Below are 12,554 nucleotides of genomic sequence, written 5' to 3'. Positions count from 1 at the left end.
TTTTTTAAATGAAAAAAGTGAAACATAAATAAAAAATTAATGATCGCGATACACTTTCTTTTAAAGAAAATAAAATAAAAATTTATGTTAAATTTAAAAACTCTTATGAAAAAAATCATTAAAAAATATTTTTTAATTTATTTTTAAAACCATTATATATTTTGTAAAACTTATTATTATTTGTTGTTTGTAAAGATAAAAAATAAAAATAGATTAAATTAAAGAATTTTATATCAGAAAATAGAATCCAAATTAAATTAAATAATTTCATATAAAAAAATATAATATATCAAATTATTCAATCAAATGAAAAATATATAAAAGAAAAATAAGTTTTATTCTAAAAATATTTAAAAAAAAATTAAAAGAATTAAAATCTTAATAGAAAATTTTTCATCATTTTGGAAAATTATATATCAAAATTTTAATATTTTTAAAACAATGTAGTAATTTTATTAATAAATTTAAATTTGTTTAAACAAATAATGTAAATGAGTGATGAAACTTCTTATTCAATAATACATCTAGTAAAGAATACAACAAAAAGAGGGTAATATTAATGCAAATAACGATTAAATATTAGTCCTCAATTTGAATGCTTAAAATATTAACCTTTAACAATTAAAAAAAGGATATTCCAAGTCATATTCGATGCAAGCAGTACAAACTTGAATGCTTAAATAAATATTAATGCAAATAACGATTAAACATTATAATCTTAAATCCATTTGTTACATCATATCATGTTTTTAAAGGTTATATCCCAACAATTCACGACTTATTTTATCTTTGTCATGAAATCTCTTTCCCTCTCATTTCTACCACTTCACCCAACTTTTTCATTCACAGTTAATTTTGTTCTCTCTCATGAACTCCAACTAAATTTTTTGTTACCACCACTAATTTCTCTTTCATCACTAGAACTTCATTAGTATCTCTTTCACCACCACACACTTATCTAATAATGCTCTCCATCATTGTAACACACATTTAAGAGAGAATTAGGAAAAGCAAAAAGCAACTCCAGGGAACCACAGAGAGCTAAGCCATTGTTGCATTCAAGTGAAGCAAAAATAGGAAGAAAAAATACCAAGAATCAAACGAGTGTTATTCTGTGATTTATGCTCATAGATGTTGAGATTAATTGTTAGGAACGGAGCGAAGAACCGAAATTGTGAATCTCTACAAGATAGACTAACATACAACATCTTTTAAGAAGCATCAAAGCAAATGCTCTTAATGGGTCCTAACCTCCACAATCAACCTCTTAGCTTGTTTTGACTGGGAGAAATAATAATTCAGAACAAATATTTTCAAAGTTACAGAGAAAATAAACTATTGTTACAGGGGATGACTGAAGTTTACAATGAAAGTGCATGGATTCATTTCATGCATGGTTTTATTTATAAACAAGAATGGAATTTTGGCCTATAGGTTACCAAAACCCTTCCTTTGACATTTTCAGAAAATGGGATAGGGTAATATTTGGGAGCTCAACAGAACCCGTTTTCTTCTTCTTTATGTTTGTCGTCTTGAATGACTCTGCGTCCTCGGACTGTGTCACTGTCACTGAGACCAAGTTATAGAACTGTCCAAACATATTTTCCAAATATTAAGATGCTAAAATAACACCCAGATATAAGTAGATGAAGTTCTTAGCAAATGCAGTCAAATGGTAGAGAAGCAATTTCCAATTTCATTAAGTTGCAGGATTTTCTTCTGAAAGTGCTTACAGAAAGACAATTTCCAATTTCATTTTAGTTTGGCATATTTTTATTTCAAGGTAATAGTATAGCCCCGAATCCAGGATAAAAAGTGATGCCAAATCGAAATCTTATATAGGAAGAGTTACCTCACAGACCCCGTGCAGCAATAACCTGCGGAAGGGATCTTGAACATGTAGCACAAGAACATCTCCATCTCCACTGTCTTTGATGAAGGCTCGTAAACATTCCTGCAAAAAACAAATAAAGGAAATATATTTCTTAATGACCATTGTAATTGATTTAAAAAAGATAAAGAGTGAAAAAAAGATGAGCAGCAAATATATCATCTAATCAATGCATAAACTGGTTGAGATGAATATGATTAAGCTGCGTAACAGTGAAAACACACAGAAAATAATTAAGTTTCGATGCAACTAGAAAATTATGATCCTTAACAGAACAGAAAATGAGATCAAATCAACAGAGTGCTCATCATATTTTTACAACAGCTCCAAAAATAGTGACTCAGAGATGTCTGGGAATTTCCAGTTTCAGCCAGCTAAACTGAAACCATTCTTTTTCTTAAAAAAGGGGGGCAGGAATCAGTTTAATTCTTGCCATAAACAAAGCATTTTGGGTGGAGTACAAGCAAATTTAGTGTGCGCAAAGTTCAATTCCCAAACCATAAAAAGGAAAAACAAAGTTCAGTAAACTACATAGTGCAGGCCAGCCTAAATTTGGCTTGATCTCCCATAGATATAATGGGTTCAACTCAAGCTGAGCTTTGGCTGAATTCAATGGCATGGGTTGAGCTCATCCCAGACCAACTCACATTTAAGGAAAAGTAAATTGTTTATAAAGTATAAATAAAACCTCTCTTGGAAGGTAAAAACCAAACAAGCAGTACAAGATCAATGAGGTGAATTGTTTCAATGAAAGCATGAGAGATAGACTTATGCAAATAATCATTCAGATATACCTCATAGCCCTCAATAACTTCTGAAAGAAAGCTACGGCGTAATGCCTCCCTCGTTCGGCAATTTACTCTATGCCATGCATTCAGTACTGCAATCTTATCAGCATCAACATGGCCTTTCCTCTTCGATGAAGGGCCTTTTAGGGCTTTAATCATTCCATCCTACAAACATGAATAAAGACTGCCAGAGTTGAAGTGTTTTGCCCCATTACAGGCCAAAATGGCATGCGTATGCGTATGTGAACCCCGATGACCAAAATAACCAGTTCAAATGAGCAGCATCTCGATACATATATGCGTGTGGTGTGTATACGTGTGTCTTTTGGAGAACCTTGCTATATCATTTGTCAACAAAACTATCGTACTCCCTGTGTTGTAGCAGATGACACTATAACGATTATTCAAGAAATTCCAAAGTCTAACAAAAATCTGTAACAAGTCATCTTCCATTTTCATGAAAAACTTAATAATGATTCTTTCTGGTACACAAACCAGCCCATCAACTGCAGGGCATAATGCATTGAATAATACCAAATTCAAGCCATAAAAGCATGCTAAGTAGGTTCAAAGTTGCACATGTGAAGAAAGAAACCAGCCTAAAGATATGGCAGCAGCACAAAGAACAAGCAGAAAAGTTACCATAAACATAGTTGTTTATATAGTGAAAAATTAAATTAAAAAAATAATGCATACATGAACATAATTGGAAGGATGGAGTATAGAATAATATATTAACTAATTTCATAAAATATAGTAGGATTTAAATATTTTAAGCTGTCATACCATATGGAAAATGTATAGAGTTTTGAAAAGTTCAATTTAGCAAACTATGAGTTTAATATATGGCCATAAAATCAAAATTCGGATGATCACATACTTCTCTTCTAATGAACACTCATGTTTCAAAGAAAAAGTGTATACATGACCAAAACCAGCCAAAATAACACCAAAGGTTGTAAAACAAAGAAAGATCAGAAGAGTCAGCCACTTTGGTGCACCCTTTTTCACTGACACTGTTAATACTACTTTTGTTTGCCTATCAAGAAAAAGAAAAGGGTCAGCAAGTCAGCAACAAACATTAAATTTGGATTATTACCCATGTTTCGTAGAAAAGCACACTTTGAAAATCATTTAGTACCCCAAAAATATCAGGGACACGCGCTAATGTGTGTGCACGCATGGCTTGGTATTATGTTGTGTCAAAGTCTGAGCATATATCCCAAAAAAATGGTAAACTCAGGGGGAACATGCTTTGATAAATATGAGAAGCATGAAACCTGTTTATCCATGTCTATATTCCTAAACTTGTCCCACTCTCCCACATTTGTCATGCAAAATGGTGACAGCGGCACATCATCACCTGTAAAATGAACTCCAGATCAATGATTAAAAAAAACATGCTAAAGGCAGTATTATTTTTCTTTATAAGAAAAATGTCCAAGTACAGGACAAATATCAGTCTTGTTCCTAATCAAAAGCAAATGAAATACCATGAGTTCAAACCATATAAGACAATTTTGAAAATTCTCAAAATCCCAAAAAAAATGACAAAATTTTAAAACTCCTAAAATGTGTTTGGCGAGTTCTTTGCAATCTCACAAAAGCATGTAAGTGAACAAAAGTCAGAACAGAAAAATCCTAAGTTATTGCTTGAGCACTCAATGCTGCAATCATAAACATGGAGAAATAGAAGATTGTGTGGTAACTAAAAAGGACGTCAATTTATCTTTGGTTGCTTCATAGACCATTGTCTATTAATCTTTCTGAAGAGTAAATATTATGCCAGCAGAATTACATATCTAATTATTTTTCCAGTAACAGAGGATATTTTGGTGGCATATTAATAACATGGTTAGAATATTTGCAACCTAAACCATAGATAATTATAAAGACAATAAATTTTTGCAATTGCATATTACTGTTTATGAAAGAAATATTAGCAATTTCATGTATGATAAATAACGATAATACAGTGTTTTAGAATATACACTACCCCAAGGAGGTGGAGCAAACAAGCCCCTAATTTCATCCCCATTCAAGCGAGGAACAAGTTCCATCAACAGACGATCATTCAGCCATCTGCGAGACCGTCGGTTGCTAACCTGCAACAAGTCAAAAGGTCAGGTGCAGCATAATTTGCAAATTTGATGTGTATCCCGAGTACGATTTTGTTTTTCCTTTAATGACCCCAGATAAAAAAATTCACGGTCAAATTAGTATCATATCTTTTACACATGCCCAATACTGATGATCATCAAAATAGTATCCTCTAAAACATAAACAACACCTAAAACTTGCATACTACTTGTTGAAAAATTTATGGATCATTTGTGAATATCCCGATCAATTTTCCCATACAAAGCATCGTTTTATGCTCAAACCAGTAAGTAATGGTTAAAACTTCTACCCAAAACCTGCAGACTTCTCGCTACAGCCTTTACACATGCCCTATATGGCTCATGTTTTCCTTACAAGATGCATATGTTCTGAACAGTACCAATTAGCAAATCAGTAAAACAACTACATTTTCTGATTAATTGCCCACTGATTAGTTAATTCCAATTCCAAAAGTGGAAAATGGAAGCTATTTAACATCGAATGTTCTCGCAATCAGAAAGTACTAGTTATAATAATACACAAGTCAAAACCTAAAAGAAAGCATGAGAATTAGTCTAATTGTATAAATCAAGTCCAAATTTCAGTAAAAGATTATGCAAAATAAGGGGAGACCCATAAAAATTACCTTTCCAGCCAAGTTCTCAAGGAACTCAATCTTTTTCTCAATCGACAACCCACAAGATTTCTCATTCTCTCCTGCTAAATAAAACGACACAAACAGAAAATCAATCAATTTCTCTTAACAATAACAAAGGTAGAGTAACAGAAAATCAAATTCAGATGAAATGGCGATCTGGGTATCCAAATCTTGTCCCGAAAATGAAACTCAGATCAAGAAAATGCGAGGAAATCCCGAGTCATCAAGAAAGGGGGCAAAAAGGAGAGGTGGTAGATTGCGAAAATGAAACCTTTGGAAGGGTCTTGTAGAGGAGATGAGAGAAGAATGTCTTGTGCTCTCTGAAGAACCTCGCCGGTGGGCCGCGTGGCCATGATTGAATCTTGAGCAGATGGGTTCGACGAGTACGGATTCAGAGACACAGCCTCGACTCCCCAAATGTTTGCACAACCAAAAGTCCAGCCAAACGCGGCCTTCAGCGTTATATGGCCCCATCAAAACACAAGTTTCCCTATTTGTATATTTAATTTAAGTTAATTGCTTGTGAATATCTACGATACATCGGACAAAAATGTTCATTTTCCAATATCCACATGATGCGAATATCCCTTTGGCATATACATGGGAGATCAATTATTCTATCCTCCATGTGGAGGGATACTCAAATTTTCTTGGAGAAGAGGGGTGTACAAATGTCGATAAAGGAATCCAATGAGTTTGTAACAGAGATATAAGACATAAATAAACCAACAATCATAATTATATCGAATGAATGTATTTATCGAACTAAAATAAAAATAAAACAATTGAAATCATAAAATTATGTATTAATTTGATTAGTATAATTCGTTTTTTAATAATTTTTTCAAATTGTCGATCTTAATTTATTCTACCTCATTTAAAATTTACATATTTAGTTGTAATATCGAACGATAATCTTTTTTCTTTTTTTTCTTCTTACATTAAAAGACATTATATATTGATTCTATTTGAATCTCACTTTTATTTTATTAGTTGGAATTTGTTGTAATAATTTCATATGATTTTTTTAATTTGTACCATGATTTCATATATTTATATAATTATTTAATGATCAAAATTTTAACATATTCAAATGAATATACATACCATCATTCTAATATGACGTCAATTCAAAAAACATATCTTTGTTATCTAGTAGTTTAAGACATTTATTTTTGGGGATTCAACTAAAATGAGTTATTTCAAATAAATAATACAAAAATACTATAAATTTATCATGAATATGTTTTTATTGGTTCAAATCAATAGTTGGTCAATCCCGTAAAATGCTATAACCAATTTGTTATTTGAAAACATTGAATATAGAGGAATAATGAAAGTTGAATTTTTTCGTATATGTCTATTCTTATTTATTTGTTCAACTTCATATAAATATCAATATTTTGATAATAAAAAATCTATAACAATTAAATTAATATATAAAATAAATTAATATAACAAATACGAATACGAGAATTGGGTTTTGACTTTTATATATTAATAAAATTTAAAAATTGGTCACCGCTCACCGCCAACTATTTCCCAATTGATCCAATTCTTTCTCGAGGTTTCTTCGCAAGCAAGTCTCCCTCCATTTCACCGACTCACTTGTTCACCAAGGCACCTATAAAAATTAAAAGAAAAAACATATATATATATAAAAAAAAAAAGGAAAAAGAAAAAAGAGAAGGGTATTTTAGGTATTTCGAGTTCTTACCTCCACACGCCACACTTTCCCACTATTTCCAATTCCAGCAGCCAGCTTTGCATTGGCCTATTGCATGTACGTAGCAGAACCGTACAGTATAAAAGCACGCCATTTTCATTTCCATTTCCATTTCTCCCTTTCTCACTTCCTTCATGCTCTCATCAAAACCCTAGAACCTTCCAGGTATGAGAAGCGCCTCTCTTCCCCTCTTTCATTTCTCTCTCTACCTGAATACGTAGGTTTGCTGAAGTGTTCTTGATATGTGAATCTAGGGTTTTGTTTGATCGTGCAAGTGTTTCATATTAATCTTTTGTGCTGTATATGTGTGTGTAGAAACATACATGAAGGTTAGATCATCGGTGAATCGAGAATATGATATTTGTTTCTGATCTGATATTATGATTATTATTTTGGTAAATAAGGGGTAGTGATTTGAGTAATTTTTTGTTTGTTTGTTGAATGCTGTCTGTTTTTTTTATTGTTCATTAGGGTTTCTTCAATCGCATTTGTGATTTCTCAGTTTTAAGTATCATTTTTCTGTACTTTAGGTGGTGGTTCTGGCTAAAATCGTGGTTGTTCTAACATTTGTTAGTGTTCATATCTCATGGGTGATTCATGGTAAACAGAGTTCTTTTTGCTTCAGATTGAGTTCCATAATTGAAACTGTATTTTGAAAAAAAAAAAAAAAAGGTTCAAGTGTTAAGTTGTTGGGTCTGTTTTTTGGGTTCTTGCTTTATCTTATATTTGATGTTGAACTGCTGAGCATATGGGATATTTGTTTGGGCATCAGTTTATGCAATTTATGTTTGTGAACAGCTACATTGGAGCTGCTTTTGCCATGGGTAATATGGAAGAACAAAGTGGGCATGAGAATCCTCTGCAGTTGATGTCATTTTCTTTTGGTGGGAGTATTAATGATGCATCGTATGTACCAAAAGATGATCCTAGCCATCACTTTACCAGGGGGTCTGGAAAGAATGAGAACCCTCCGAATGCTCTGTATTTGTCTCAGTGGATTCATGGCCAGCCAACATCTCACAATTATGTCAAATTTCTAGAAGAAAGTTCAACATTTCCCCATAAGGCTCCTGCAAAAGATATAGTGGACGCCATCCCTTTACCGGTTGGTAGCTTGCATGCTGTAAATGGGGTCTCTGAGATTCCAAGTGAGGTTTTATATAACAGTTTGGCAAATGCATGTGGTTTTAAGCTTGCTGATCCTTCCCTTATCATGGATGCTTGGAAGGAAAATTTGTCTGTCCCTGTACTCAATAACCACCATGAAGCTTCAACAAGTGCAGCAGGATTTTTATGCTCTAGTCAAAATGAGGTAATATATGGAGGAAACGGCAAGACCCCATGTCAAAGGAGTTCTTCCCTGTTCCTGGAACTAAGTTTTTGAGAAATAATTTGCTTGGATGGTCCAGAATGTATGCATGCTTTTGACTTACCTTCATTCCAAAGATAGAAATTCAATATGCTTTTTTCAACAGGTAACATACCTGAACCCACAGAATGGAGGACAAGTGAACAAATTCACCAGTACACAATACCAGATATGCACTCAGGTCAAGTTTCTTACTTTTACCTGCCTTTTTATTCTGGATCAGCCTTTGTCCAGTTTCACTGCCGCTATAAATCACTTGAGCTTTAAAATTCCTTATTGGTGAAACCTTGTCATATGTCATACAAACAGGATTGTACATCAAGGACACAAGAACTAAATGAAGATAATTTTAATGTTTCTAAACACAATTCAAGAGTAGCAATTGCTCCACCTTGTTTCCAATCGAAACCACGCAGCAGTGCATCACGACAGAGGGCATCTGCAACTGACCGTGTAAGAATAACTCCTTCACTAAATACTGGATCTGCTAATTCAATTAGTGCAAACCTGAACTAGCTAAGTTTCTAGATCTCATTTCGAAATGAAAACATCTAATTTATTATGCCCATCTGGGTGAAAAAAAAATTGGATTGTTTGTTTGGTTAGCTGTCATTAAAATCTTGCTTGTATGCTTTCAGTTCCCCAACTTTCTGTTTTTCAATGCAGCGTCGCAGACTAAGAATCTCTGAAAGACTCAAAGCATTGCAAGTACTGCTCCCACATTCTGAGGTAAGATATGTGGGAACAAGCATTCATGTGCAAGTCTCAATAGGGAGTTTTTTTCACTGGATATATTTTATAATGACCACTATATCCTGAAACTTGTGTTTTCTTTCAGCCATTTTCTCTTTGCATCTCTTTAATTCTATTACCTTTTACCAACAAAATTTGCCTCCAATTGAAAGTATAAATTTGTAGATTCAATAATGAAATATTTTCTTCAGGTTCTAGACCCTCTAGTGAACACCATTTTGGAACAAGATCTGAGCTGGTTAAAATTGTAAAATATTTAGAAGGAACATGGTTTTCAGCAATAGAACTACAAGACTTGGTCAAGAAAAATGGCTTGTAGTAATGCTGCACAATTTTTGACTAAAGGGTTGTAATGATATCAGTGAAATTAATAGAGTAGCTAGTGGTCAACAAGAGTAGATACCAAAATTTTTAGCAAAGCACAAAGGGAAAATGTTGCATCATCTGAAGATTCAAACCTATTTTGAGAATTCTAATGTGAAATTGTTTAACTGGAGATACGACAAAGCAACACAAATGGAATTCATTTTTTGCACAGTACAAAATGATTTCAACATATTTATCCTAATAGAACACTTTTAGATTAAACCTTTATCCTCTCTCTGGCTCCATTTAACAGGCTCCTCTGTTACTAATTTTAATTGGAATAGACTGATCTCATTGAAATTTCACACAAAGTTTTGATATATGGTCCTAACATTAATCAGAGGAAAGAGGATACCTTATAGAAGGCATGAAATAATAATAAATAAAAAAAGAATAAACAAGGATCCCACTACTCCTAGCAAGGCAATAAAGACAAAATAAACTCTAAGATAGTGAATTTTATGGAATATTAGATACATTTTATCAAAATTCATCCTTTGTCACAATTCTTTGTCGTCTAACACATTAGATCATCAGTAAGTGAAGTTTAGAACTTAACCCTTATTACTTTTTCCTATTTCATTGCAATTGTTTGTTTGGATTTGTGCATATATTAGATAACCTCCATTATAAACTGAAATATCTCATTCTTACATAGGAATGAATGAGAGGATAATGTGTGAAGTGAAATTTTAACATCCACTTCGATAATGCAAAATGACTAAACATCCACAGTTCAGCTTGATTCAGATAGATTCATTAACTCAAGGGTCCTAATTGCTTTATTTAATAAATTCAATCCCAACTAATCTTGTGCAACACTTCTTCACATAAAAGAAAACTCGCCAACATAGTTTATGCATGGTGTTATGATTTTAATTCCTCAGGAACTATTATCCAATGTATGTGCTTTATTATTTCTGGTTTTGTAGGGTGGTAAAGCATCCGTTCTTGATGATATCATTGACTATATCAAGCATTTGCAGTTACAAATCAAGGTATGTCAAACAGCATGCACTTTGTGATATGGAAATAAGCACACAAATTTGCTCAAATAGTCTCTAGATTCCTGTATACCTTCTTTTTGTTTCATGAAATTTCTTCTGAATCAAAAAGCATTTTGCAACATATTACTCAGTTCTCTTTGATAATTCTACAAACACACGAGTTCTTGGTGTTATTAAAATTCCACAGTTCTTTATGATGTTCTAAACTCAGGACAGAATTGATCAATCCTTCCGGCAAACCTAGATATCTAATTCCATTATTTTATTCAAATAATATTCTTTGATATTCCCATCTTGTGGCATATAGGTCTTACGGGCACTAGATTGTTTTTAAAGTAACGTGGCTATCTCTCTGGTGCATCCTTTTTCTCTCAAATAAATGAGAATGTCTTTGCTGATGTTTCCTGATGCTGGGTCCTGACTTATTCAAATCCACTTAACAAAGCCATAAACCTAGCCCTTTTGGTGGAATCCTTTTCCAAATCCGCATTCAACTCTATTCAAAGCCATATCCTCCATCTTAGCAATCATGTCGTTTCTTACCACCATGACAATCTCTTACCACCTTGGCAATTCTGTACATTGCAATTATAGGTCTTCACTTGTTCACTAAGTCTATGTTTGGTTCTTGCCTCTTGGAAAGAATCAATGAAAGAAAAAAAAATAGTAAAAAAAATGATTTTTTTTTTTTTTTTTCCCTAGTTGTCTTTAAGCACTAATAATTTATTTAAAACACCTTAATCTATATTCCTTGATTGGAGATTTGGAGGTGTTGCAGTGAGTTACAGGTTTACATTTCATGGATATTAATGAAACTCCACTGTGCAGGATTTAAGTCAAAGCCGATTGGGTGGTCAATCAACTTCTGATCCTTTTATTTTTCTTGAGGTGCTTACTATTCAACCATATCTAAATAGAAGTTGAGCAAACTCATGTGAGAAATTTCCCTTTTTGATGGCAAAGCCTTACCTCTTCAGAGAAAAACAGCAAAAAAGAACCCACCCCCATCTTGGTATGGAAGATTTACAGTGTATGGATGTTTGGCAGGGATATGGACACTACATTCTACACGATCAGATGCTGAAAGAACCACTTGAAGAGATGATGGGAAAGTTACTGGAGGTGAATCCATCAGAAGCTACACAATTATTAGAGGGTAGAGGCCTTTATGTGATGCCCATGACTTTGGTCGAAGGTTTACTCCAGACAATGTAGAAGCTGACATTGGTTGAAGGTGTAGTCCCAACTATGCAGAGCAGCAGAAGCTGATAGGCTCTCAGAAGAGCTCTCTCTCCCGTCTTTTATGATTACAGACTCTCTCTCTAACCAAATTTTGGTACCTAAAATGGTAATCGATGTGTAGAGTTAGTGGAGGTGCATCCATCAGAAGCCAACCCAATTCATGAGAGAATAGAGGCTTTTAGGTGATGCCCATGATCTTGATCTTTGTTGAAGATTTACCCCTCCAGCAATGTTGAGCCTGACAGGCGCACTAATTGCTTTGCTTTTCTCTGCTCTTTTTTTTTTTTTTAAATAAAATAAAATAAAATTGGTTGAATCATTTCAATTGTGAAAGAGGGTTTTACTTTTAGAAATGTAAAATATTAAAATTTTTAAAATTTTCTCGAGTTTGACCAATATTCACGTACTATTAATGAAAAAAGTAAATAAAAAACATCTTTAAACCCTCTGCATTTGACAACAACAAAAAGTTGGACATAATTTTGTTAAAAAAAAAAAAGAAAATATTGTAGTAAAGAATTTGTTTAGGATCTAAGCAAAACTTTTTCAACTTCAACTTAGGAAAGTTGGTTACTTTCCCATTGATTTTAAAAATACCATATGCAATGGGGCTAGGAATGCAATGGAGTTGGGTTCAAGAGAGATCATCTTCCA

General features: G+C 33.2%; 2 protein-coding genes across 9 annotated transcripts; one reads left to right on the top strand and one right to left on the bottom strand.

Annotated features, from left to right (window-relative positions):
* Positions 1 to 1,094: 1,094 nt before the first annotated feature.
* Positions 1,095 to 5,880, bottom strand: LOC117918875. Of its 3 annotated transcripts, none has more exons than XM_034835831.1 (7): positions 5,709 to 5,878; positions 5,426 to 5,499; positions 4,676 to 4,784; positions 3,960 to 4,042; positions 2,686 to 2,844; positions 1,853 to 1,954; positions 1,095 to 1,588 (listed from the first exon to the last, which is right to left on the bottom strand). In XM_034835831.1, the coding sequence occupies exons 1-7, from the start codon at positions 5,788 to 5,790 to the stop codon at positions 1,436 to 1,438; spliced, it is 762 nt and encodes a 253-aa protein (XP_034691722.1). In that variant the 5' UTR covers positions 5,791 to 5,878; the 3' UTR covers positions 1,095 to 1,435. The 3 variants fall into 3 exon arrangements, with proteins under 3 accessions (XP_034691722.1, XP_034691723.1, XP_034691724.1); XM_034835832.1 differs by having other exon boundaries at positions 5,426 to 5,496; XM_034835833.1 differs by having other exon boundaries at positions 1,478 to 1,569; positions 5,709 to 5,880.
* Positions 5,881 to 7,203: 1,323 nt separating this feature from the next.
* On the top strand, positions 7,204 to 12,168 carry LOC117917622 (transcription factor bHLH69-like). 6 transcript variants are annotated; one of them, XM_034833951.1, is made up of 9 exons: positions 7,204 to 7,328; positions 7,962 to 8,268; positions 8,392 to 8,475; positions 8,639 to 8,713; positions 8,842 to 8,985; positions 9,199 to 9,261; positions 10,584 to 10,649; positions 11,487 to 11,546; positions 11,706 to 12,168. In XM_034833951.1, the coding sequence occupies exons 1-9, from the start codon at positions 7,219 to 7,221 to the stop codon at positions 11,871 to 11,873; spliced, it is 1,077 nt and encodes a 358-aa protein (XP_034689842.1). In that variant the 5' UTR covers positions 7,204 to 7,218; the 3' UTR covers positions 11,874 to 12,168. The 6 variants fall into 6 exon arrangements, with proteins under 6 accessions (XP_034689842.1, XP_034689840.1, XP_034689839.1 ...); XM_034833949.1 differs by having other exon boundaries at positions 8,356 to 8,475; XM_034833948.1 differs by having other exon boundaries at positions 7,962 to 8,475.
* The last annotated feature ends 386 nt before the right edge of the window (positions 12,169 to 12,554 follow it).

This window comes from Vitis riparia, chromosome 7, assembly GCF_004353265.1.
Source record: "Vitis riparia cultivar Riparia Gloire de Montpellier isolate 1030 chromosome 7, EGFV_Vit.rip_1.0, whole genome shotgun sequence".
Classification (NCBI taxonomy): domain Eukaryota; kingdom Viridiplantae; phylum Streptophyta; class Magnoliopsida; order Vitales; family Vitaceae; genus Vitis; species Vitis riparia.
Note: the sequence above shows the minus strand (reverse complement) of the source record. Positions and strands in the feature narration are given on the sequence as shown.